Below are 26,948 nucleotides of genomic sequence, written 5' to 3'. Positions count from 1 at the left end.
TCCAGAGCAGGGTGGGGAGAAAAGCTGGAGCTATCCCTGTGCCAGTGGACCTGTGATGAGCAGCTCCAGTTTTCCCTGCTCCTGGCTGAAGCCATTGAGGCCATGGTCAAAACCAGATGAGGGTTATTTTATAATTACACAGTGCAGTTAAACAACATAATTTCATTCAAATATAATTTAGTGACATTAATGCAGCAGGAATGCAATGCAGGCTCTGTTAGTGTCTGGTCTTTTAAGGTGCTCATCTTTGCTTTGTAATTTTAATCAGTCTTCCTGCACCAGAGTATCTGGGAAGGAGATGGACCTGTAAATCCATGCACTGTCCTGCTGCCTTGGTATGCTTGCAAGATCTCTTGCTTTTGGACTTGCCCTTTGAAGGAAAGGGTGGCCAGCTTGGGCCAGAGGTGACTGTGAGGAGCAGAGTGTCACTGAAGGAGTCCAGCCCTTCAGTCCTGGGCTCCAGGAAAAGAAGGCATCTACAAAAATGTGCACCTGCAGGAAGGGGTTATTCATTGATGGCTTTTAGTGACTCCTGAATTTCTGCCTGTTTAAGGGAGTGTGTTGCCCAGTGTGTTGGAAGCTGCTGATCTTCAGGGAGTTAATTCTTCCTCCAGAAGCTTTCTCTGCCTCTGTGACTTGGGAGCAATGTTGCTTCATTTCGCAGCTTTCCCATTTTATGGTTGATGGTTAAAGTTGGAACATTTCTATATCCTTCTGCCAAGAAGCATTTAGAACAGTTTTCATGAGAAACATTAAAAGTTGGAGGTCCACAGCTGATGCCCTGGCTGCTCTGCATTAGTCACTGGGGGTAGATATATTTAAATGAAGAGCTGTGGCAGTCTTGCTAGCTGAGTAATAAATCAGGGCTGAGAAACTCCATGAAGCTGAATCTTAATGCCTTGGCTTGGAGTTGCAGGGTGGGGTGGTGAAGCTGATGGAATGGTGGGATGTTTCTAAACAGAATGTGCCTGCCCTTAGTTACACTGCCACGAAGAACATAAATACTGCTGCGTACACAGCTGAAGTGCTGAAAATGGCTTTTTGTTGGTGTTGCTTTCCTTGGTTCCTGTCTCCGCTTAATGTCAGCTGTCTTTCCCTCCCCTTGGTAGCAGCAGCAGGTAGGGGAGATATCCAAAGTTTGCCTCCATTCCTCTGCTTAGTGCCTCAGTCCTGGCACTGTGACACCAACCTGTAGGAAATTATAGTGCTTGAGCACTTTCAAGGACCTGCTAGAAATATTTCATTATCTGAGGAATTTTGTGGAATACCCAGAAGGTGATTATAAACCCTTGGAATGTGGCCGTGTCTCCACAAAGCACTCCAGCCAAACAGCATTTTGAGGTGACTCTGAAACCTCCACTGACCCTTCCTTCTTTTCAGATGTGGGTTTGGTGCCTGCAGCCCTCAGGCTGTGTGTTCCTGGCACTGGAGGATCCCCTGCCCAAGCTGCCCACGCCCGGGTGCTCCTGCTCAGTGCCATTAACAAAGCCAGTCTTGCCTGGTGGCCGCAGTGCCAGCGTGTCCTGGGGGGCCCAAGAGCTGTGCTAGGGATGAAAAGAATGTGTCAAAGCACAGGGGAGGGCTCTGCCATGAGCCTTCTGACTGGAGTGTAAGACCAGACGTGCAGCCTCAGAAGGGTTTCCTTCAGAACAGGATTTCAAAGTTTGATCAAGTTTCCTAGGAAGGTGATTTACAGAACTGCCCTCTCTTGTCAGTGTGTCTTTCACTCCTCTGGTAGCTTCTGCTTGCTAATTTGGCAGAAGGGGTTTTGTGCCTTATTTATATAAATTAAATAAATAAAAAATAGACAACTGGTAGGTGGAAGAATTTTGGCTGAAAAGACACTGAAGCTCACCTCCCTCCTCTGTGTGACCCATCCAAAGTATATTGTACTCCAAAACTCTGGATTTCGTGCCTTGCTCAGCCTAGGAGTTTATCCCTCAGGGTCTTTCTCTTTTTGTAAGGACTCTTTAGTAGTTGTTAAGACAGAATGTCCAGTGAAAGCTTCCTCTCCAATTAGGATATTCGTTGTTTCTTTTCCATGTGGATTCTCTGAAGCCTCATAAGGGGTTTTGTTCGGCCTTTAATTCAATTAAGAAATCAAGCAAGAGATGTAAATCTTTTTAGCCTCATTGGTTTTGGTGCTCATGACTACAGCTGTAAAGAATATCTCCTGCATGGTACATCTGAGCAGCTTAAGGGAGGGAGTGTTTTTCCAGGCTGAGATTTCAAGTGCTGCTGGAGCTTTGTGGATGATTTTGTCCCTTTGGAGCAAGGGCAGAGGAAAGGCTGCTGTCACCTGTCGGTGATGGTGGCTTGGTTTAAACCTGCTTCTGAAGCAGCAGAAACCTCCTCTTTGATAGAAACCCACTTTCCAGCTCGGTGACTTCTATCAAAGGTCATTAACGGGTGTGAATTAGACTCAGAACAGCTGGTGGATGGTGAGTGATAGCGGGGGCCAGGACACACAGTGGTGACTGTCACAGCAGCTGCTCCTGCACATGTCCTTTGGCACTGGCTGGGGAACAACCTGCCTGCTCAGGAACACAAGGTCAGGCTCTGATACCTCGTAGTCCTCACATTTAAAAAATTACATCTTTTGTTTTACCTCTTGTGTCCATGTGCTTTCTTGCCTTGTCTCCAGGTGCCCCAGCTGCCAGCCTGGTGTCCTCTGTCCCAGCTCTCCTGCAGGATGGGACTGCTTCTGCTAAAATGCTTTTCTGTGTTGCCAAGGTCTTCATTGCAGAATGAGTGACAAGTTCAGCATGATACAAAACTTTCCTTATTTAAGAGAAAGTTGGAGTCAAAACTCCCTGTTTTATCTTGGTGCCTTGGTGCTTTCTGGTTTTTATTAAACCTTGGGAACTTATAAAACATTTGTGCGTGTGTGTGTGCATGTATATATAGATATATATATACACACATCTGTTGTGTTTATCTTCAAAATATGCATTTTTATGGCATTTGTATGGAAGGAAATCTTAGTCCCATCTTTTTTTTTTCCACAAACTTTTCTAGTTTAATTTCCTGTGGATTTTAGCACTACCCTTAGCTTACATTCCCTTAAACACAGAATTAAATATTAGGTTTTTTACACTGTTGCTCTGTTTTCAGACAAAACCAGCAGTTAGAAGCAGAGTTTGTAGGGACTTGCTGTGGCTGGCTGTGTGCTGGAAACACAAGTGAAGCCAAAGCCACATTACAGTGCATGCCCTGTGGCAAACAGACCCTTGCTCTGCCCTGCTGCAGCTGTATATTTAGCCTATATGCCCTTTCCAATAAGAGCCAGGAGAAGATGCCTGGAGAGGAATGCGAGTCATCATTTCCCTGAATGCCGTCCCGGGATCAAGTGATGCTGGAGCCAGGAACACTGCCTTGGTAACTCTGCCTTCTATAAAATTGTCTGCCCCACCCTTTTTTTTTTTTTTTTTTAAAACCCACGTGAAGTTTAAGGATTCCTGTTCATGACCCTACTGGATCCTTAAGAAAACCCATTTTGTTTGAGTTAGTTTGGCTTCTGGGCCTTTTATTAGAGTTGAGCGTGGGCTCTTGTTTCCCATCTCCCTTGTGCCCCAGTGCATCCCACTTTGTTCTCTTTGAGCTTCCTCCAGATAGCTCATTTATACCTTTGATTCTCATCACTTTTCTCTGCCAGCTTTCCCTTGAGATGGGCCTGGCTCACAGGATGCAAGAGGTGTGGGGTGGCATTGTTGAAGCTGTCCCTCTGCTTTGGCTTGTTGGTGGATGTTTATATCCTAATTTTTCCTGGCTGCTAGCAGCAAGCAAATGGCAGTTCTACTTGGCTGCAGTGTTTGTAATTACAGGGGAAAAAATATTTCTGAGGCCTTCTAAATACTTGGGAAGATAATATCTGAGTTTCCTTTCAACTGAATGCACTTGAAGATACAATCTGAGTTGGCTGTCTGGGAATAACAAAGTGGAGGAAGGGATTGATTGTGGTTGCTGAAACTTTCATCAAAGAGTCAGGAGTGTTGCCTAGCCAAAATCTGCAGCTGCTGGTCACTGCTGGTAGCACACAGAGCCTGCAAGGGGACAGTCCAGCAGGGTGGATGAGCAGGGGGACATGCAGGTGGTTTTCCAGCAAGTCTGTCAGGTCAGTGTGGAGGTGCGTAGTCGAGAGGCACCCATGGGTACCACACTCATCCCTCCTGCTGGAGGCTGGGGAAGGTGCTGCCTCCAGAACAAGTCTTGCCACAGCATCTTGCAGAGGAAATGTGCTCTGCAGGGAAGAAAAAACATACTCCAGCTGCCAAAAGGCATCTGGTGTCCTTTGTGCTTGTGCTGCTGCTCTGCCGTGCCCCTTGCACGTACCTCAGCAGGAGTGCCCTGGCTGGGGGTTTTTGGGACTGCCAGGCTGCTTCCTCCCCTGCACAGCACTTGCTGAAGTGCTTACTGGTGCATATCCTCAGTGCTTACCTCTTCCAGGAGAAGAAGTTTTTTTGGGAATGGAGTCCCCAGTTGGGGCGGGCAGTGTAGTAACCCAGCTTCTGGACAAACAGATGAGGCAAAAAGGAAAACTAGGCTCTTTGCATCTTTTGTCACTCTCACAGAGTGGTAATGAAGGTAGCAGAAAGCTTCCTTTCAGTGACAGGAAAGTTAAATATCTCGGTGCTTGCTCTAGCAGAATAAAAACTGCTGCAAGGTGTTGATGGCGGTGACCACTTCCTGCACAAGTGTCACGAAAATGCCTGTGGCCTCTGGAACTTGAAAGCAGCAAGTTGGTGACAGCGTGCAGGCGAGTTCACCATCAGCAGGAGGGTGCTGCTTATTTCCCTGCCCAGCACACATTTTTAGCACTGCTGTTTCGGGTTTGAGTTTGGTTTTTTTTCCCCTAGATTGTTTTTCGGCGTCAGGGTTTCCTGTTACTGACACCAGATGTGCTGGAGACGAGCAGCACAGAAATACAAGATGAGGAGGATGAAAAAAAGCACTGCTTTTTGTGCCTATGTTCTTTGGGCTGGGTGTCACTTCTGGGCACCTTCACTACATTTGATGTGGTGACAATACACAGTGGGCACACCATGTTGAAATGAAGTTTTAGGGTGAAGAATTGAGTACAGCTTGGTTGGTACCTCATGGGCTGATGGTGTCTGGGGTGACCAGCTATTGATGGCTGTGAGGGGAGAGGGTGGAAGGGGCCCCAGGGCCTCAGGAGCCCTGATCTGGGGCTTCCCACTCAGGCAGGTCTCTCAGGGTCTGATCTCTGATCATGAGCTGCTGCTGCTTTGGTTTTGGTGCACACGTGGCTTTGAGCAGGCAGCTGTGAGTGCAGCATTGAGCCAGAAATTGCAAGAGCTTGTCCTCCATGTAAGGCCACCATCCCTAGAGGTGCCTGGTTAGTGTTGTGCAGGACAGGATGCTGTCACTGAGCGGTGTGGAGTGGGAGCTACATCTGGTGGTGCATGTTCTGTTCCCTTCCTGGCCTGTTCCCTCATGCCCTGGGTCTGTGTGTCACCAGTGTGTCTGTGTGTGTGTTCTGCTGTACATCCCTGTCAGTAACTCATCCCGTGTGCAGCAGCGTCTGGAGCTTGGCTCTTCTGTGAATGTGCATGGCAGAAGCCATTGAGGTTGGAAATAACCCCCAGAGGCGTTTGCTGCACTTCCCATAGCCTTTAACATCATCTTTTGGAAGGGCTGCTGCCTTTGTTTTGGGGTACGTCCAGAGCAGAGCAGGCACAGAAATTCTGACCCTTTCCTAAATTTCACGCTCCAGGGTGTTCTTTGTACGTTCTACACGTCATGCTTGCAGGCTGGCACGCTCTTGGGCTTGAGGAGGCTGTTAGTTCATGACTTGGTGATGGGCTGCCCGTGGCTGTTTGTCCCTCCTGCCCCCATCCTGGGCTCCTTCAGCACCGGCCGCGCCGCCAGGCTGGCAGTGGTGCCTGCTGCCGTGTTGGGAGCGGGCAGCACGGCCGGCAGAGTGCCATCTGTGTGTGCCTGCCCGGGGACGCTGGATTTCATCACTCCTGCTGCCTCTGCCTTGACTCGCAGGCGCGCCATAGCTGACGGGACTTGCCCAGAGATCCTCCTGTGGGAACACGCACGGGAGATCTCTGCAGAGACAATAGCTCTGCTCTGCAAAGTTGCACCAAGTCTTTTTAGCTGAGTTTGCTTCTTTGGAGGAAGGCCACTTGATTAATGCTTTCTTTAATGAGGATATTGGTAAATAAGCAATCAGGTAAGTGGGATTCCTCCTAACTCCTAAATATCTTCTTAACCAGAGTCAAGACTGTAGGGCAGTTACTTGAGCTTTCTGCACGCTCGGCTCAGTGGCATTAATATGCTGGTGGTGATTAATTACCGCAGCCCAGTGATGTGATTGTGTGCTTGAGCAATTGGATTAGATGCAGCTGGACAGAGACTTCACTTTCACTGGTTCTTGCTGAAGTGCTGTCGTAATCGGCCACAGAGGAAGAGTCATTTCTAGGACAGCCACCCTCCTCTGGCTGGGATGCTTCCCCTGGCTCCACACCTGGCTCTGTGATGGGCAGAAGGAAAGGTCTCTGGGAAAATACATGGCTGGGAGTAGCTACTTTGTCCTGCTCTCAGTCTTTTGTTTCAATCCCATCTTCTGCGTGCACTGTTCAGCATTCCTGGATACCAAAGGTACAGCGTGTCCTTACCGTGTCAGTGGGTCTCATAGCTGCATGGAGAAGGAGCAAATTCCAGCACTGCCTTGACAAGTCAGCATCATATCAAATGCAGCATCATAACTTCACCAAGCAGGCCCAGTTCCGTGGCTCTGCGAGGGGTTTGGCACTGGAGATCAGGAATCAACCTTGGCACATGCAGCAAGCACTAGGACTGAAGCAGATGTTGATACTGACTTTGATGTTTCATCCAACACTCTGAAGGCTTGAACTTGAGACCAAAAGAGCTCTCAGAGAAGCACGAGAATAAAGAGAAAGTCAGTTCTTTGAGAAGATCAGACAGAACGAAACATCCTGAAATTCAGGACTAACCTGAACCTTTGTGTTTGTTCTGCGAGACTGGGCAGTGCAGATCCTGCTGGAAGGAGGAGCACAGTGCCATGTAGAGAAGCTGGGGTGGTCTAGCCTTCCTCATAACTGGGAAGTGCTGCCTAAGTCAGTCAGCTCTGTGGCTTGATGCTTCCCAGAGATCAGCAGAAAACCGCCTGCAGAATTCCATCTGTGTTTAGGTTTTGGCCCTGGTTTGAATTTGTGGGAAACTGTGTGAAGTGTTGAGGTTTTTGCTCCTGGAGGGCTCCAGTTCTGTGCCACTCACCAGTCATGGAGAATGACCCAGAACATGGACTTTTTCCAAATGCAGCTGGGATGGTTTCTCAGTTGAGTCAGAGTTGTGCCCATGGTAGTGCCATGAGAGGTGGTGTGTGCTCTCAAACCAGAGGCACCAGGCATTTGTTCCAGCCTTGCTGCAGGTAACATTCACTCTTCTGCAGCTGCATCCACAGTGCTGGTGGCCAGTAGGCTTGCAGAGCAGCACTGCTGGCTTTAGGCAGGGGATCTCCTATCCCAAAAAGTATTCCACCTCGCATTGATAGTCCATGTGGACTGCAGCACTGCAGGACAATGCCTTGTACAGCTCTGCTGATAGCTGGAACCACCCTGCTTTTCCTCCTTCACACACTGTGAGAGGCTGGCAGTGTTTCAGCTTCTGTCCATTGTGTGGTGAGGTGGAGCTGTGTTAAGAGGTTTTTTTTTTGGTGGCGCAAGTTTGTTCTCAGCTCTTCTGTTTGTTCTTTGTTATCAGCTACTGAATTCCTCCTATACCTCCTGTGTGTTCCCCTCCTATATGCTGAGCCTGTTCTTCTGTATTTTCCTTAAAATGAAACTCTGAATTTGCAACCTGCAAGTGTCACATGAGCACATAATGGCCAGTTGCTGGGCTGAGGGGCACATATGGGGCAGTGTTTGTTGACTGCTTTGATAAGTATTTCTGAAATAGGTGATGACTTCATCTTCCTCTCCTGCTCACCACAGATATCAAGAACCAGCTCCTTTCTGCCCAAATGCTCCTCTCCATCCAACAAAAACGCCCCAGGCTGGATCACGTCATTTGGCTGAGCAACACAGGGCTGTACCACGCTCATGCACGAGCTGCACTGCAGTGTGACAGGGCAGGGACTGGCCTGGAGTGCCTCTCCAGGTGTTCTTACAGCCTCGTGCAGTTGTGCACTGTGTGTCTGGCTGTCTGGGGTGTCTGTCCTCTGCTCAGGTGTGGGTTCTCAGTGCAGCAGTGAGAGGCAGCCACCTTTCCTTGACAGCATCTCGGCCTCATTCCTCCCCTAGCTACAGGTCTCTGATCCTGCCTGTGCTTGCCATATGCATCAGGACTTTCCAAGGAGCAGGTTTCAGGAGAAGTTGCTCATGGACAAGGTGTCATCACTGCAGTTGCCATGCTCCAGGCTCCATGGAGTGTGAAGGTAGTTCTTTCAGCTTTGTAAGGCACAGGGCAGGGACAGAGTCCCCTGATTTCCCACTGTGATGGGCAGTGACTTCCTCAGGACCTCTTGCAGGTGTCTGCATCATCTCTGGAGCTCATTCACGTGGCCTGTTGGATATTCTCCACCAGACATCTACTGTGATACTCATTTACCTGCTGAGATAACTCTGCTCATCTGAAATCAATTGCAGAGTGTTAGATAGATCCTCCTCTGACCACACAGGGAGCTGGTAGGGGAGATGGGCCCTACAGGGATTGTGACTTGTCCTTACCCAGCAGCCACTTCCTGAGGATAAACTGTGCAGAAGCAGCTCAGGCACCTCTCTCTGGGTGAAGACCATCCTGTGCTGGTGGTTTTTCACCCAGAGGGTGGTGGGGTCACAGCCCCAAGGCTGACAGAGCTCAAGATGCATGTGAGCAAAGCTCTTCAGCACATGGTGGGATTCTTGGGCTGTCTTGTGCAGCTCCAGGACTTAGAATTGATCATCATGATGGGCCCCTTCTAATTCAGCAGTCTGTGGGTCTGTGTTCCTTTGCCTTTGGGAAGAGCCTGGCTTTGCCTTCTGTGTTGTTTCATCTGGTATATTCCCCTCCCAGTCAGCTCAGACAGTTGGAAGCACAAGAGCAGCAGGGAGTGGGCTTTTTTGCAGCGCTGACCTTCTTAGCAGCCATCCTCCCATCTGTCTTGTTCCAGCAATGTTATCCTGCCTCTGCTGTCTCTTCTGCCTTTCACTTGAGGCAGGTTCTCCACAGAGCAGCGGGCAGATCAGGTATCTGCCTCGTGGATCCTGTAGCCAGAGGTTATTGCATTCAGCTCCTAATTCCTACTACCCACAGCCCTCTGTGCTGTGCCCTGGGCCTGTTACCTTGGGGTGGGAGGTACCAGCCCTTCTCTGTGTGGGGTTTATTGAGAAAGGGCCATCAAGGAGTGCAGCTGCGCAGGTCCTTACACGCTGCCTCAGCTTCCCTAGAGCTCAGGCTTTAGGGTGAGCCACCAAACCTTATCTTTGCTGTTATTCCTAGAGCCTGCTGTGGTAGCCTTGGGCTTGGGCAGACCTCTGCCTGCTTCTGCAGGCCTCTGGTGGGCAATGCACCCTGCCTGGCCACAGCACAGCAGGCAGCTGAGCCCTTCCTGCTGCTCCGGGAGCTCTGCAAGGGCAAGAAGCAGTGGGATTTCCCTTCCCACACAGACTGGCTCCAGGGTCTCTTGGGACAGCCTGATGTGCATCACATGGTGCAGACAGAACAGGCTAAAATAAACCAGACTGGGAGCCAGTGGTTAGAAGCTGTGCTGGTTTGCTCTGGGAATTTGGAGCCACTTCTCTCTCAGCCTGGGAAAAAGGAGTTGGTTCAAGGCATTAGGGAACCCAGTCTTGTGTGCTCCTGGCATTGAACAACGTCTGCTTGGTTTGTGTGTCTGTCCTGCCATCCTGTGTAACCCACCATTCCAGTCATTAGTGCAGATTAGTTACCAGGGGCTGTGCTGGCTGCAGACTGCCATACCAGAGTGGGCAGTACGACTTCCCTGGGGTCCCAAATGTCTGTCCTATTCCAGCAATCCACTGGTCTCCTGCAAGCAGTCTGTGAAGAGGAACATGGTGGCACAGATGTGTGACTGCCGTGGCTGAATGCAGTCTGGAGGGAGAAGTAGCTGGGGAAGCAAGGAAATGATGGCCAAAGGAACAAAGAGAAAGGAGATCCAGGGAAGCAGGGAGGTGGTAATGATGAGAATGAAGTGAAAGAACAAAACAACAAAGTGAGGGAGAGCTGGAGATGTGTTTTGGCAGAGTGTGGGCACAGGTGAGCTGTGCAAGCAGGAGAAAGCTGGGTGGCATCATAAACCACTGTGTGTGCATAGCTCACTCCAGTCTGATTTGGGGCTGCACGTTGTGGGCCCCCAGATCAACTCTGAGCACACTAATACAAAAAGCTGGACCTGAGAGGAGACCTGGCTTGAAAACCATGCTTGTTGGTCAGAGGAGCAGAAGCATCTGTCATGTGTCAAAGACATTAGGATGGCAGCTTTGGACTTCCAAGTGTTTCTTGGTATCTTTCCTACTGGGTAACTGGCATTTAAATCCACTGATACTCCAGCCTGGCTTCAGCTCGCCTTGAAAGGTCAATTGTTGGTGTTGTGCTCAGTCTCAGCTTTGGTTGTATGTCCCCTGTCTCCCTACCTGTGACTATCTCAGGATGCTGTGTCTCCAGAGCAGCAGAAACATGGCTGTGTACATGGAAAAGCAGGAGGATCTTGTTTCTTGGGAGGTGCTGTATGTCAGAAGAGGAGCTGAGAAGCTGTTTTCTCTCTAATGGTTGTGGTAACTTGCAGTTAAATCAAAAGCTGGGCACAGAGAGTAACATGGCCAGTAGCTCTCTGCCCGTTGCAAGGTCACTGTGAGTTGACTGGCTGGCTTGGGTGTCTGAATGAATGTGCTGATTGGATTTCCTGTGTCTAACCAGGTTCCCAGGACTCCTAGGATGAGGCTGCTGTGAAGGACTGGTGGATCCCCTGCCTGTGCTGTGGTGCCTGCAGATTGCCTGCAATCCCTTTCCAGCTGGAGCGCCGTTACCAAGGCTGCTGGGAAGAATGACTGTTGGATGCCTACTGCAAGCCCCTGTCCTGGGGAGGACTTGGCTCCCTGTGCTGCTGCTGGCAGCCTCTGCTCACTGCCACTGGCCCAGCGAGCCGGCAGAGGTGGTTCGGGACTGGGAGAACCAGCTGGAGGCCTCCATGCACTCGGTGCTCTCGGAGCTGCGGGAGGCTGTGCCGGCTGTGGTGGGCATTCCCGACAGCTCTGCCGTGGTGGGACGCTACTTCAGGGTCTCCATCCCCACGGATTTAATTGCTTCCAATGGAGAAGTTGTCCAGGTGAGAAACACCATTCCCCATGGATTGTTTTTAGTTATATTCATGCAGGATTGAGCGAGTCACCCCACAGTGGGCTGGGTCACGAGGGTGGCTGGAAAGCAGCCTTACGGTTTTGTAGGACTACAGGAGATGGATTTTTATAAAAAATTAGTCTCATCTCATTGCAAAGTTTCTCTCTTCTGTAACAGAGACTTCTCAGGGATGACTAAGAGAGTTTGTTGGCTGTATTTAAGCTGTGAGATGCTCTGCCCCTGGTATGATGGGCACATTCATGAGGAGATCCTGCCGTGGGATCTGGGGAACCACAGATTCCCTGGGACTGCTGCTCAGGCTCGGGGAGTTTGCTTCACTGTGGTAACAAAACACTGCCAGACACACAGACCCTGTCCTGCCAGCAGGGCTTTGGGCTGCCTGTGACACTGTCTCTCCTGACCTTGGCCCCAAGTCTCCTTGGGAAAGATGGTAGCCTTTCCCCTTATTTGACTTAAACTCATACAAGGCAATGCAAGGACCTGAAAAATGGGTTTTGGAATCAGTCCTGAGTGCAGGAGAGGGGTAGAATAGCCCAGAGGAAGGTAGGGATGTGGCCAAACACAGGTGTGCTCATTGTTAGTCCTTTCCTGGAAGGGTTCTCTTGGATCACATGGAATTCAGAAAATTCTCTTCTTAAAAAACAGAACTGCCTTCCAGTCTCAGGATTTCTTTTCAAAGAGCATTATAAAGCATTAGAAAAAGACAAGCTTCTAGTGTGTCTCAGAAGATCAGAGGGAGATGGAGAGCAAGTCAGGAGCAGGTTTGACATCTCAGTTTCTCCTTGAAGGCAGGCTTGGTTTAGCTCTGTGTACAGTCCCACAGTTATCCCAATCCTGATATGTGATCCTGCTGGCTCCAGCAAGGGTGCCAGACCACAGTGTGCCAGGGTGGGCAGAGAATCTGAAGAATGCAGCTGTTAAGGACAGAGGGTCAGACAGGGGGAGGAGGGCAGCGAGTGAGCCCCTGGCCAGAGGAGCTGGGGAAGGGGCCAGGCTGCTGTCAGTGACTCTGGGCTCATCCTGGCCAAGGTCTCTGCCCACCTCACCACAGCCTGTGCTCAGAGCACAGGGCACCTGTACAGCACCAGGCTGCCAGAGCCTGTGGTGAGCCCCAGGTCTCACGTTACAGCAATGATAACTTTGGCTTGGGATTTTGCATCCAAGTGGCTTGTTCTGGTGTTGTCTAATAGCTGCTTTGATGACAAGAGTAAGTGTCAGTGTTTATATAACACCACAGCTTCCTCTGTCATCTTTTCCTGGCACAAAAGTCATCTGTGATAGCTCAAATAGCTGCAGGAAAATACTGATGAATTATTTCCACCCCACCTGATGGCTTCAAATTATGCCTCTGCCATGTAGGTGTGAGGTGTGTTGACCAACACCAGCATGCCTGCAGGGCCTGGGCTGCAGCAGGACCCAGCAGCTGCTGGCTGTGTGTAGTTCAGCAAACTCTGGGAATGATTTTCATGCTTCTCCCTGGGTTTACCCGAGTGCATGTTGCATCTGTTCACCTTGAAATTGATTTAAAAAGTGCAGCAGGCTCTCACTTGGCTGGTGTCTCTGGAAGGGCTCTCCTTGCAGAGAATGCATGTTGGCTGCTGAGCACAGCTGACCTTTGCTGTGGGGATTTGATTCCTGGCTAGTGAGAACTGCGTAGGCAACTTTGGGTGCTAGGATGCATTTTTGTTGTAATGGTAAGTTTCAGGGCAGATTGCTCTGGTCTTTTTCTCAGGCTGCCTGGCATTTCTCAGCTGGAGCAGTAAAAGCATAATACTTGTGAATCTTAGTCTCTGGTGTACTTAAACCCTGCTAAGAAAGAATAAGGACTTCTGTGCATTCTGAGATGGAGCAAAGTTTACAGTGAGATATGGTTACCAATATTTTTTCCTCTTAAATTTCCAAGAAATTGTCTACAATTTTTTTATTTAAAAAAATTGCTGACAGTTCCTCTCCCCAGACTCCCACTGGAGCCTGGAGAAAGTGTGATTGCTTAATTTCTTGATGATTCCCACTGATTATTTCTAGGATTGTGGTGGGGATCGCCTTGAAGCTCCTTCTCAGATCCTCTCCCTGCTTGTTAGCAGATTCCAGCCAGCTGTAGACAAAATACTTTTATCTGCAAGCTGGGTTGTGGGATGGAAACAACGCCAGGCATGTGCAGCGTGGCGGAGGAGTGCCCCGCAGGCGCGCACTCCTGCACAGTCAGGTATGTGCTCCTGGGAGCAGTCCCCAGCCTTCCCCTGCCACCCCCAAAGCTGCTGAACAACAGGTGAGAGTTCTATGGCTAAGGACACAAGCAGGTTTATTTGAATGTGCTCAAGCTGCAGAGAAAAGAAGTAGAAAATACCACGTGTCTTAATTTCAGTCTGTTTCCACGTTGCTCAGAGCCAGCTGCCTGCAAGGCGTTGGGGCCGTGGTAACACCCTTCCCTGTGCCTTGTGTTCCCAAGCAAGTGCCTTGGTCAGGCAGTATCATGTCCTCTGGAAAGCAGCTGGAGCTTGCAGGTATTCCAGCTGTTGGATTTGGCAGCAGGTCAGTCCAGATGCTGTCCTCTGGCTTCCTCACTACAGCAGGGCTTCTGGCTGTAAGACTGCTCTCCTGCTGTCTGGAGGTGGCTGGGAATTAAAATTCCTTGCTGTGGCTTCCTAAAAGGCATCTTGCAGCCCTTTCTGTCACATGTGACACCAAAACATTGGTATTTTTCAAGGTTTTGGTTAAAACACCCAATTTCCCTATATCATACAGCTCCCTTGCCATACAGACAATGTGTGGGTGGGTTGCCACTGGCTCCCACTGGCTCCTGGCAGATGCTGGCTAGGACAGAGTAAACATGGGCATTAGTGCTGGTACCTTCACCAGTCATCATCCCCTTAACCCCATTTCCCCTGAGGGCTGTGTGCAGTCTGACCTGTTACCTCTCAGCTGTGTCCTGTCAGAGAACAAATCATGCTCCGGTCAAAGACCAGTTGGATTTCCTGTTCCTGCCACTTCCATTTGAAGCTGCTCCAAAATTTGGCTGCTCTGATTAAAAATGCAGCTTCTAGCCTAAATTTAGAGATGGCTAGAAATATTTATATGTGCTGCCCTTTAGCCTAAATCAATTCTACCTTCATAATATTTACTTCCCTTATGTATTTATAGGTGACAGGCATATTCCCCATCTTGATTTTATTAGGTTAAACAAGCCAACCTCTTTAGTCTTTCTCATAAAATAAGTTTTCTTTCCTTCCCCTAAGCTTTGCAGCTGTCTTCTGCACCTCCTCCAGCTTGAGTTTATTTTTCTTATGTTTGCATGACCACAGTGTTACAAAACATTCCAGATGAAATTTTACCAGAACCTTTTATAAAAGCATCAAACTTCCTTTTCTCTTCTATAAATAACCTTGTTTGATATATCCTACAATCGTTTGCTTTTCCATGTCTGCTTTGCTTTGGTTTGGACATCTTCCTATCAGCTGAAATATCCAGGTCTGTAGTTTTTGCTGCTTCCAGTTGTTGAGTCCCAGAAGAGGACAAAAGGTGAGGTGCATGATTTGGTGTGGTGGCTGTAGCCAGCCATGACCCTGCACTCATCCCACCAGCCAAGGTGTGCTATCCCCACAAGGATACAACACCCACAAGGAACTGAGCCCTTGCACATCCTGATATTCTAAATATATGTACTCACAATACATAGATACACTATTAAATAACTTTTATTTAAAGATGGCTCTATAAAGCATGCTGGAAGGAGAGAAACTCCTGGTGTGTACTGCTTCCCAAGGCACATCCCTGCCAGAGCAGGAGATTTGCTGTGTCTTCCTGGAAGGTCATGCCTTCAGTGCTGGTAGTGTTCAGTGTGGGATGGATCCCACAGAGCAGATCTCCATGGGTTTGTAGCCAATGCTAAGGAGCTCAGGTGAGCATTCCAGCTGTGTCTTAGCCCCTCATTATTTTTAGGTTTGAGTGCACGGTTTCCGTGGGGCTTTGTTGGGAAGACAGGTAAAACACATAGCAGAGGCCCTGAGAAGCTGTCTCTGTAAGCAAACATAGCTGGTGGGAAAGTGGTTGGAACAGAATTCACTCAGATGAATTACACAGTGCAGCTATGGAGCGGGTTTGGAGGTTATCAGAGACTGGATATCCATCAGGGAAAAAGGGAGTCTTGCTTTCATAGAATCACAGAGTTGTTTAGGTTGGAAAATACCTTTTAGATTATCCAGCCCAACCATTAACCCAGCACTGCCAAGTCCACCACTAAACTTTCCAAGCAGGAGGCTGAGTTTCCAATGGTTGTACTGTTTGCCATCTGCTGAAGCAGCTTTTATTGAACAGCTTTGCTCTCATCAGATGTCAGGGACCTTGATTTATAAACAGGATCCACAGAGACTGGGTTGCAGGGGTCCTGACACGGGTATCTACTGTCAGGGCTGTGCTGCTCACCTCAGTCCTGCTCCAACCCCAAAGCCACGGGCTGGATGTTGAGAGCCAGCCTGCAGTGCCAGGACACACTTGCTTTCAGGGAAGAAAACCACAAAATACTGACTTTTTTTTTTTTTTCTTCTTGCAATGATCTTTATTTCAAAGCATTTTAACTGAACGTGAAATTTATTAAAGTGGCATTTCTCAAAGGAAGAAGAGAAGCAAAGAGCACTCCCGAGGGGCTGTGCCATCAAGCTGGGTATCTTAAAAGGCTCTCTGTGTCAAGGCATTTGAGCTTCACCTCCTCCCTGGGGTCCCTGGTTTTCTCGGACTGACTGGGAGGTGCAGCAACAGCCGCTATTTACAGGAGAGCACACGGGGATAAATGGCAGTGCCTGGAGCAGGTCCAGGCAGAGGAAGACTTGGGCAGGGTTTTGCCTGGTTGCCACGCTGCAATCTGAGTGATAAGATGAGCTGATAAGATTCCTGCAGGGAGGCCGAGGGGGCTTATCTTTTTCCTGCAGTGAGACCGAGTCAGAGAATTTGGCATTTTCAGTGCACGCTTAGTAACAAACTCTGAATTTGGAGGAGTGGAAAATGTGACTCCATCTAATTATAAACCGGCTTTTCAGACGGGCTGGGAATGGGAAGTTCCTTGTTTTGTCCTGCTGTTACAGGTTGTTGCTTTGAGCATCCAGGGAGACAGAGGAATGTGACAATAACGAGAATCCTGCGAAGGAGCAGACCTGAGGCTGCAAGATCTGGTCTGCCTTTCCTTGCCATGCTCTTGAAAGCCAGCTTTCCAGCAATCTGCTGATGGGAGGAATAAATTGCCAGGGCTGGTTAGCTGTGCGGTGGCAGCACTAAACCCCCAGCACTTGGCATCCCTGCTTTGTGGTATTTTTGCTTCCCTTTGGCCTTTCGCTTATAAAAAGTCACGCTGAAAGAAGAGCCCGACCAAACTTTTTTTTAAAGCTGTTTGAGGCTTTTCCTGCCCCGTGCTCGCCCCCCGGACAAGGGACAAAGCGGGGTGTGGGCAGCCCGTGCTGACCCCAGCCCTGGCGCGGGCGGGCTGCGCCTTCCCGCTCCAACAATAAGGCTAAACAAATCCTTCCAAGCTGCTTGCACGGCCCGATGAAAGGAGGATTTCTTGGGACACTCAATGTTTTGTAGTGACCTCCCAGTGAAACAGCTGTTGTGTTCCCTTGCCCAGGCAGAGTGGGACGCTGAATGGTGTCCTTATAGGCAGCACAGAGGCGCAGCTGGAAAAGAAGCCGTCATGGCAGGAGTATGCGAGGGTGGCAGGGGCTGGGTGTAGCCACTCAGCCTGCACCTTTGCAGAGCTGTTTTACTGGTGGTGAAGAAGCTGGTCAGGCAAAGCCCAGCTCGTGTGGAAGGCAGGCTGAGCCCACAGCACAGCCCTACACCCACATCCACAGGGGAGGGGGGCTCCTTTCTGTGCGTGAGGCTTCACTCGCTCCTTGAATGGCTGGGAAATGCAGATTAGCAGGAGGCACATCAACTTCTCATTCAGGTTGTCATGAGCACGTAAAAGCAGAGCAGCTACTTTGAGTAGCTTTCCTACCTGGTCCTTCAGAGGCTGAACTTTGAAGATGAAGGCCAGGACCAGTGATGGTCTTTGCAAGCCTTATTCCTCCTTAGCTCAGCTTTCTGGGCTGGGTTTGATTTGTTTTTCTAAAGCAACAGCTTCAGTGCATGGAGACATACAGGAAGGGCTTTGCAGGGCTTTGGCTGGGACCAGCCAGAATGTGGGGTTAGCTCAACCACCCTGACCTACCTGTGCACAAAGGAAGCACCAATTACTGGCTGTTCTTGTGTAGCTTTTGGTCTCTGAGCAGAGAAGGTGAGCTCCTGCTGGTAATGAAGGCTCGGGTCACCAAGGCTGACGTACTTCTGAAAGCCAGTCGAGTCTCTGGGCTGTTTTTAGACTTCAGGGGCACAGGCATCTGCATGAGATGTCCTGGAGCAGCTTGTTTTGTCCATGAGTTCTTGGGCCTTTTGTGCAAGGTGCAGAGCAGCCCAGAGGAGCAGTGTCTGCTGAGGATACCCAAAAACCCTGGCAGGTATCACAGTCCCTTCCACAGGGAAGGATCTGTGTTGCAAGTCCTTCCTGCTTGCTTTGCCAAGCACAACTTTCCTGTCCTGTCTCCAGCCTGAGCTTTCCCATAGCACAGCACTGCAGCAGCAGTGCCCAGTGAGCAGGAGGCTCTGAGAGGTGCCCATCCTCCTTGCACCACTGTTTTCTGGGCCTTGTGTTTCTAGGCATGGCCTGTCTGATGTCCTAGTTTGCAGTTCTGTTGTGTTTGAGAAAAGGAGGTGGCAAGTAATGTTGGAATCCCCTTCACACGACCTCTCCTGGATGCACACAGGCCAACCTCCCTGGTGGGGCCGTTCCTTGGGGCCAAAGGCCCACAGCTTCATAGGATCATAGGATATTCGGAGTTGGAAGGGACCCACAAGGACCATCAAGTCAAGCCCTGGCCCAACAGGGAAAATTGCCATGTGTCTGGAAGCATTGTCCAAACACTTGAACTCTGGCAGGCTCTGGCAGCTGAGGGCTGAGGTCTGTCCAGCTCCTCTCTTGCACCATCACATCCATGACCCAGTGCAGCAGCCTCTGGGACCTGCCTGGGGCTGTGGTTCCTGGACAGCTCGGTCTGCAGGCACGGTGCAGCCTTTGTGCCAGGTGAGGATGCACCTGGTGGATCCACAGGCAGGGCCTGTCTCCCAAAACAAGGACTCTGTCCTCGGAGCTGGAGCCTGCAGGCCCCGTGCCCATCACTGCTCCTGACTCAGGCTGTGCTCACTGCAGTGCCCACAGCTCCAGCACACTGGGTGGATCTGAAGCCAGTGTCCCTCCCCCAGCTTGTGTGGGACAATTCAGTGGGAATCTGCCCACCCATGGATCTCATTCGGGACTAAGGCTGCCTCTTGCTTCTGCTGCCAACACTGCCCATGCTGCAGCATTAGCAAGGGGTTTAAGATGAAGCTTGGGTTTAGGCAAACAGCTTAGGCTTGACTCTTTCTCTGCAGTTAAATTTGCATTTGAATTGCATTTGAATTTCCATTTTCTCCCCCTGCCTGCTGGTTAATTGCTTGCAGGAGCCTGAGCCTGCAGACTTGGAGTGACACTGGCTGGGTCAGTCAGTTGGGCACAGCTCAGCTCAGCTGGGCTCAGCTCAGCTCAGCTCACCTTCTGGAGGGCCCAGCTGGGATATTCCTCATCGCTGGCCATGTGTGCTGGGGTGATGCTGAAGGAGGCTGGCTACTGCCATCAGTAATTGCACCCCAGATAAAGCCCTGGCACGGGGTCTGTCTCTCAGCAGCTGCTGGACGCAGGGAGGGGAAGGGGGCAGTGGGAGAGCTGGCAGAGCTGCAGGACTGTCCATGCTGACTCTGCCCAAAAGCAGTCATCAGGGGGTTTTTAGGGCTGATTTGAAAGGAGCCGACTCCCAGCTGCTGCTGCCCGTGTGAAGATCAGCACAGACAGGGGAGATCCCACTGGGTACATCCAGGACTGGGAAGATTTCCTAGTGGTGTGCCATAGTGGAGACCTGTGGCAGGATCCTATGGTACCTGTCTCCTGGCAAAGGGCTCACTGCCTCATTTTCAGGGGATTCATCAGAAAGAGGAGGACTAAATACCTGGAGGATTAAAGGGCACTCTTGTAAGCAAGAATGCAGTTTTTGCCTGAATTCCCCTGAGGCAGCAGTTTTGCTCACTGCTCCTTTGCTTATCTTTGTCTTGTTGGCTACAGGGCTTTAAGATCCAAGTTTAAAAAAACAAGTCAAACTGAGCTATCTTCTTTCATGAGCTGACTGCTCTTGGCTGGCCTAAAAATAACAGGCCATGTCTATCTGAAAGGATTTTGTGAACAAAGTCTTCAAAACCACCAGACCACTCACTGTATGTATTTTAAATCACAATCATGGCTTATTTTTTAATGGCCTTCAATACACTGCCAGGCTTGTGTAATCTTTAGCCAATAAGCATTTACAGTTATCTCAAATAATGGGAAAACAAAGACAGCCTTTAAAAAAAAAAAAAAAAAGAAAAAAGCCAAACTTGGGCAATGGAAGAGTTATTATGAAACCAGACCCCTTGAGGGAAATGGCAGGGCTTAAGGCTGATATTGCATACATAGAAAAGTGGAAAACTTTTAACATGAAAACCACAGATCCCTAATCATTAACTATGTGTAGCCTTAACAAATACCCTTTGAAGCAATATTTGAAGGAAACATTGCTAGATCAGAGTCCAGGTCTCTCTCTTGCAGCTTGCACCACTGCAAACAGCAGTGACGTGGACAGGACAGACCCATGCCAAGGGCTCCACTGGTCAGCATTTGTTTAGGAGCAAGTATTTTTATCCATCATGCTAACAACTTTATTTATCTGCTCTAATCTTTCTGGGCTCTCCCTTTGTCCCATGAACATGGATGATTTGTGCTATCAGGTCAGTTGTTGTGTTTAAAGCAGTGCAGAGACATCAAATGCTTGTGACTTGTTGCCTTCTCAGAGATTTCCCCGGGGAAGCACAGGTTTCATAGGAGTAATCCACATAAATTTGATTTTCTTAATCATCTCTTGCAGAGCCTTTAGAAACAGTCCACATCTCCTCACAGGCTGAATACAGCTGAACTAGCTCAGCTCTTTTTAAATCAAGTTTAAGTGGGTTTATAAATGTTTTGCAAGTGTCACATCCCTGCTAGAACAAGTCATCCCAGTCAGTGATTGCTTGGCCTGTTTTTGTTTTTCAGGAGAGCCTAGTTTTTGGTGTGGATCTGTCTGGCTGCAGTTTCCTTTTCTAGCATGGGCCCCACATGTAAACTGTAGGTTAGAAATGGTTTTCCAAGCAGGAATATTCAGACTGGCCTGTGCCTCCCTCACCATCATTTCTGGGTGTGGGTCAGCCACCTTTCTGAAGTGAGTTTGGCTGTCAGAAGTAGGAAGACTGAAGGAAGAATCACCTTGTGACATGAGACTGGGTAAAATACTGCTGCTTATAGGTCTTCTCCTCAAGTCATGGCAGTGCCCAGGGAGGAGGCAGCAGCAGAAAACTCCAATTCTCAGGAAAGCTGTGTGGAGTGTGTGATCCTGTAATTAAGGGCTTTTGCAGAGTGCACAGAAGGGGAAGATTTGTTCCAAATGTAGCCTAAAATTACACACTCAGAGTGAATTTAACCAGTCGCTATTAAAGTTTTTATTCTTCTTGATTGTGTAAGCCTCAATAATGCTGTGGCTTTGTCCTGGCTCCCTGTGTTTCTGTTCCTTGTGTGTGCCCAGCCCAGCCCTCCTCCACAGTGGGCAGGTTAGTGGCTAATTTTGGCACAAGAGGATAAAGAGTGGAACCAGCTCCTGCTACTGTAAATGCTTTATTGCACTGAGCATTGTCCTGGCATCTCAGTTTTTAGAGGGTGTGATGAAATGACACTTTTTTAAAGGAAGATGGGGGCAGGTCAGTGCTTCTGGCTGGGCAGGAGCAGACCCTGCCTTTGTTCTCTTTTGGCAGAAGAAATGCCAAGGAAGGACAATTCGTTCCTTTGTTCCTGCAGGAGCGAGGCTTGGCTCCCTGTGCCCAGCTCAGGTGAAGGGCTGCCTTTCCTTTGGGATGTCTGGGCTAAAAGCAGCTCCTGTTCCTGCAGTGGAGGAGGAGTGAATGCAGCCACAGCCCTGCCAAACCCCCTGTCCTCTGCCAGAAACGTGGGTACACAGCAAGGCCAGGGGAAGGATGCTCACATGTTGGTGCATGGTGGCCTATATTGAGGTACAGGGCCCTTGGGACAGCTTCCTCCAGCTGTTTTAAGCAGGAATCTGAATTCTGTGCTCTGGGATATTGCTGGTGAGGAGTTAACTACAGCTGTGCTGAGAGCTTTAAACTCTGCTCTATAACTCTGCTCTATAAGCTGTACCCAGCGTGTGGCTCATGATGTACTCTCCAGCTTGTCCAGGCTGGCTGAAACCCTCTGCAGCTCTTGCACAAAAGCTTTTTTGTGCTGCTCTTGCCAAAAGACTTTTGGGTCCTGCGTTATGCTGGCAGAGCTGTGCATCCAGACCCTTCAGTGTGTTGAAACCCACAGTGTGGGGGTGAGCCCCAGGGGGCTGCAGCCAGGGCATTGGGAGTGGCACCCAGGACTCACAGTGTGCCCAGCCCTGCAGCATCACCATCCTTCCTTGTGCATCCAGGGGCTTTCCCAGCAGGACCTGCAGCGTGGCAGTCCAGCCCCAGCTCTGCACCTGCTGCTGGATGCAGGAATGCTCCTGCCAGGCAGCTTTCCTTGCAAAGCTCCTCTTCCAGCTTTGCATTTGGGTAAATTATGAAATATGTATAAGCTTTACAGAACTGCAGAGAACCAAAGCACCCTTTCAGGAAGAGAGCTAGAGCCTGGCTCTGTGCTGGACTGCAGTGAGCCCAGACCATGGACCAGGCTGCTAAATGTGTTTCCATGAACCCCAAAGCATCCTGTTTGCTCTGCGTGTCAGGGGGAGATGCCTCCTGGATTTCTGGAAAGCCCAGCCAGCTCACTTGCCAAACGCCTCCGGGCCTGGGAGGTGGTGAAGCTCAGGTTACTCACTCTGGAGTACCTACAGCCCCGGGAAATGTCACAGCCCACCGAGCTGGCAGCCTCACCCCTTCCAGGAGCAGCTCCGCTGCGCGCGTGATCCGCGAGCGGCTGCCGAGCAGAAGGATGTCAGCTGCTGGAACTGGGGGGGCTTGGGGGTTGCACCCACCCTCAGCTACAAGCCAGGGCAGGAGACAGAGTCCCACGGGCTGAAAGGGGTAGTGAAGAGTATGTTGGAGTCCTGAGGTGCCTGTGTTCTGAGACAAAGCCTTCCCTTGCAGCAGCAAGTTATTATGTGAAAGTGAAGTCCTTCATTTTTAGCTAGCCTGGGGCTGAAGCCAGGCTGGCATGCTGTCCTGTGTCATGTCCAGCAATTCCTCAGCTGTGTGCCACATCCCTGCCTGCCCACACTGGCCGTTACATTGGGTCTGCTCCTTTCCTTTATCCTTGGCTGCTGTTCCTCTGGCAGAGCACAACCACATCAGGTAGCTCTCAGGGTTTCCTGCTGCTTGTTGGGAGCTGGTGTGCTCCAGCCAGGCCAGGGACTCAGAACCATAGCTGGCCAGCTGCCGGCCCCTCTGGGTCATCCTGGCTCTGGGGAGAGTGGGACAGACTGAAAATAAGTGGAGAAAATACATGTTCTGCTGAGCTTGATGTGGGCAGGATGTGATGGGGTTGAGAAAAGGAGCAAGATGGCCAAGCTGGGAGAGGAAGGAGTGGGAAGAGGGCAGTTGTTAGATTAGCTCTGCTGTACAGCATAACTTCACCCTCAGCTTTGTCACTGTCCCCATGACGTAAACTCCCCGTCTGCCCTCAGAGAAATGAACCACTTGTGCTTGGCAGTTGACCAGCAAGTGTTGGAGCACTTGCAGGCAAGGGGGCCCCGTGGGTCTTTATGGCCTCTTGTGGCTCCTTAAGCCCTTTGGGTCCGGTGCACCCTGCAGAGCTCATCCTTGCCAACATGTGGAGGAGGAGGCAACGGCTGCTGTGCTCTGGCCAGGATGTTCCTTCCCCAGTTGTTACACTTCAGATTTTTTTCTTTAATCCTTGAAATGAGGCGTTACTGCAGATAGAACCTGTCATCATGCTGTACTTCTAAAAGCCTTTTTCTGTTTGTTTATTTGTTTGGTAGATCTCCGAAGCTGGGAAGGACTCCTTGCCTTCTTGGTTGCACTGGAACGCAGAGAGCAGCTCCCTGGAAGGACTGCCCCTGGACACGGACAAGGGTGTCCACTACATCTCAGTGACCACTCTGCAGCCCTTCCCGAATGGGAGCTATGTCCCACAGACCACAAACGTCTTCTCTGTTGAGGTCCACCAAGAGGACCACAGCGAGCCTCAGTCGGTGCGAGTGGCCGTCCAAGACATGAGTGACACAGCGCCCTTTGTGTGCGGCTCGGAAGAGCCAGTCACTATCCTGACTGTCATTTTGGATGCCGACTTAACAAAAATGACACCAAAGCAGAGGATTGAACTCTTAAACAGAATGAGAAGCTTTTCAGAGGTGGAACTTCACAACATGAAGTTGGTTCCTGTTGTAAATAACAGACTCTTTGACATGTCGGCCTTCATGGCTGGACCAGGAAATGCAAAGAAGGTGGTGGAAAACGGGGCCTTACTCTCGTGGAAACTGGGATGTTCCCTGAGCCAAAACAGCGTCCCCAACATCAGCAAGGTGGAGGCTCCAGCTAAGGAAGGAACCATGTCTGCCCGCCTTGGCTACCCGGTTGTTGGCTGGCACATTGCTAACAAGAAGCCTCACCTCCCAAAGCGGATGCGGCGGCAGATCAACGCCACCCCTACGCCTTTGACTGCCATCGGGCCGCCCACCACTGCCGCACAAGAGCCACCCACCAGGATTGTCCCCACGCCAACGTCGCCCGCCATCGCGCCTCCCACAGAGACTACGGCACCCCCTGTCCGGGAGCCCATTCCACTGCCGAGGAAGCCGACAGTCACCATCAGAACCAGAGGCCCCATTGTCCAGACGCCCACGCTGGGGCCAATCCAGCCAACCAGGGTAGCAGAAGGCACGGGCACGGCCTCCGTGCCGATCCGCCCCACGATGCCTGGGTACGTAGAGCCCACAGCAGTGATCACACCGCCCTCAACTACCACCAAGAAACCGAGAGTCTCCACCCTGAAGCCAGCCACACCGTCCACGACAGATTCCTCCACGGCAATAACACGAAGGCCCACTCGAAGGCCCAAAACGCCCCGTCCAACAAAGCCTCCCAGCACCACCAGGTCGCCCATCTCCAAGCTGACGACGGCCTCTCCGCCGTCCCGCGTGCGCACCACGGCCAGCGGGCTGCCCCGGCCCTGGGAGCCCAACGAGCCGCCCAAGCTGACAAACCACATCGACAGGGTTGATGCCTGGGAGGGCACGTACTTCGAGGTTAAGATACCATCAGATACCTTCTACGACAAGGAGGACACCACCACTGACAAGCTGCAGCTCACCTTGAAGCTGAAGGAGCAGCAGATGATCGAGGAGAATTCATGGGTGCAGTTCAACAGCACCAGCCAGCTCATGTATGGCATGCCAGACCACAACCACATTGGGAAGCACGAGTACTTCATGTATGCCACCGACAAGGGCGGGCTTTTTGCCGTGGATGCTTTTGAAATCCATGTCCACAAACGCCCGCATGGGGACAAGTCTCCGGTGAAGTTCAAGGCCAGGCTGGAAGGGGACCACAATGCAGTGGTGAATGACATCCATAAGAAGATCATGCTGGTGAAGAAGCTGGCTCTGGCATTCGGTGACAGGAACAGCAGCACAATCACGGTGCAGGACATCGCCAAAGGCTCCATTGTAGTGGAGTGGACCAACAACACACTGCCCCTGGAGCCTTGCCCTCGGGAGCAGATCCGGACTTTGAGCAAAAAAATTGCAGATGACTCCGGCAGGCCGAGCCCAGCTTTCTCCAGTGTCCTGCAGCCTGAGTTCAAGCCTTTGAACGTGTCTGTGGTTGGTTCCGGCAGCTGCAGGCACATCCAGTTTGTCCCCGTGACCAAGGATGGCAGGGTGATCTCAGAGGCCACGCCAACGGTGGCAGCAGGCAAAGACCCCGAGAAGAGCAGCGAGGACGACGTGTACCTGCACACGGTCATCCCTGCCGTGGTGGTGGCCGCCATCCTCCTCGTGGCTGGCATCATCGCCATGATCTGCTACCGCAAGAAGAGGAAAGGCAAGCTGACCATCGAAGACCAGGCCACCTTCATCAAGAAAGGCGTGCCCATCATCTTCGCCGACGAGCTGGACGACTCCAAGCCCCCACCGTCCTCCAGCATGCCCCTCATCCTCCAGGAGGAGAAAGCCCCACTGCCCCCTCCAGAGTACCCCAACCAGAGCATGCCGGAGACCACGCCGCTCAACCAGGACACCATCGGGGAGTACACTCCGCTGCGGGACGAGGACCCCAACGCGCCGCCCTACCAGCCTCCCCCCCCCTTCACCGCGCCCATGGAGGGGAAAGGCTCCCGCCCGAAGAACATGACCCCGTACAGGTCCCCACCGCCCTACGTGCCCCCTTAACAAACGGGAGGCTCTCGGGGGAGAAGGGGCCTCCAGCTCCACACCGGTGCTGTCTGTGGGCCGGCAGCCCCCTCACCAGCCGGGAACACGAAAGCCCAGCCCGCTCCCCAGCAGGCTCTCCCCGGCTGCGCCCGCCGCACCGCCGCGCTCGCGGGACTCGGGGGGACACTTGTTTTATTTTTGCCTAACAAGCTTTGGTTTTATTTTATTCATAGAAAAAAAAAAAAATTCTCGGCTCAAAGACGCCTTCCCGGCGGCTGTGCTTCGGCCGGGGCCGGGGCGGTGGGCAGGGAGGGGGGTCGGGACGGGTCGGGCCGGGTCGGGAGGAGCAGGCAGCACTGGGGTGGCACTCTGGGTCTCCGCTGTTTGCCTTTAACACTAACTGTACTGTTTTTTCTATTCACGTGTGTCTAGCTACAGGACGTAACATGAAAGGTAGCCTAAAAATAATTAAATTCAAGGGACTTTCTGAAGTCGATGGTTTAAGTTTTTACATTTAATCTGCTGTTTACCTAAACTGGGATGTGTAGTTTTTGGCGAGGGGGAGGGCAGTGCTGTGCTGCAGGCGAGCTCCACGGGCTGGTCAGCGGGGCCAGCCAGCCTCCTCCTCCTCCTCTTGGGGTGGATCAGCTTCTTGGTTTGGGGTTTGATTCTTCTATCGTTTTTATTTTATTTTTAATCAAAGAAATCCTATCTTTCTCACGCATCATAAAATAGTCATGAGTTGGGTCAGCCTGGCCTGGGGTGCCCGTGGCTGAGCAGGGGGTGCATCGCTGTGCCAGGGAATGCTCACGGAAGGATGAGCTGAGCCCTGTGCCACGACGAATTTCTCTGCTTCCCAGCGAGCACCACCAGGGCTGGGGGGGTCGATTGGAAGCAAAACCCCCTCCCCGTGGGGTGTTTTGACGAGAGTGGGGTGTGTTCTCTGTCCCGGCTGCTCCTTGGGACTCTGCAGGAATGGCCTCGCTGGCCTCACGCTGGCACTCCAGCCTGGACACTGTTGGAAAATATAAAAAAGTAAAAAAAAAAAAAAAAATAAAAAGAAAAGGAAAAGAAAAAAGAGCGCCAGGAATAGTT

General features: G+C 50.9%; 1 protein-coding gene across 5 annotated transcripts in view; it reads left to right on the top strand.

Annotated features, from left to right (window-relative positions):
• The window catches only part of DAG1 (dystroglycan 1), a 48,947-nt gene extending 22,603 nt beyond the window's left edge, over positions 1 to 26,344 (top strand). For all 5 annotated transcript variants that reach the window (XM_064432301.1, XM_064432305.1, XM_064432302.1 and 2 more), the window contains 2 exons: positions 10,906 to 11,314; positions 23,463 to 26,344. In XM_064432301.1, the coding sequence (XP_064288371.1) occupies positions 11,033 to 11,314; positions 23,463 to 25,871 (2,691 nt within the window). In that variant the 5' untranslated portion in view covers positions 10,906 to 11,032 and the 3' untranslated portion in view covers positions 25,872 to 26,344. The remainder of the gene's footprint in view (positions 1 to 10,905; positions 11,315 to 23,462) is intronic.
• Positions 26,345 to 26,948: the final 604 nt, after the last annotated feature.

The sequence above is a fragment of the Passer domesticus genome, chromosome 9 (assembly GCF_036417665.1).
Source record: "Passer domesticus isolate bPasDom1 chromosome 9, bPasDom1.hap1, whole genome shotgun sequence".
Classification (NCBI taxonomy): Eukaryota; Metazoa; Chordata; class Aves; order Passeriformes; family Passeridae; genus Passer; species Passer domesticus.
This window is presented reverse-complemented; position numbering and strand designations above follow the sequence as displayed.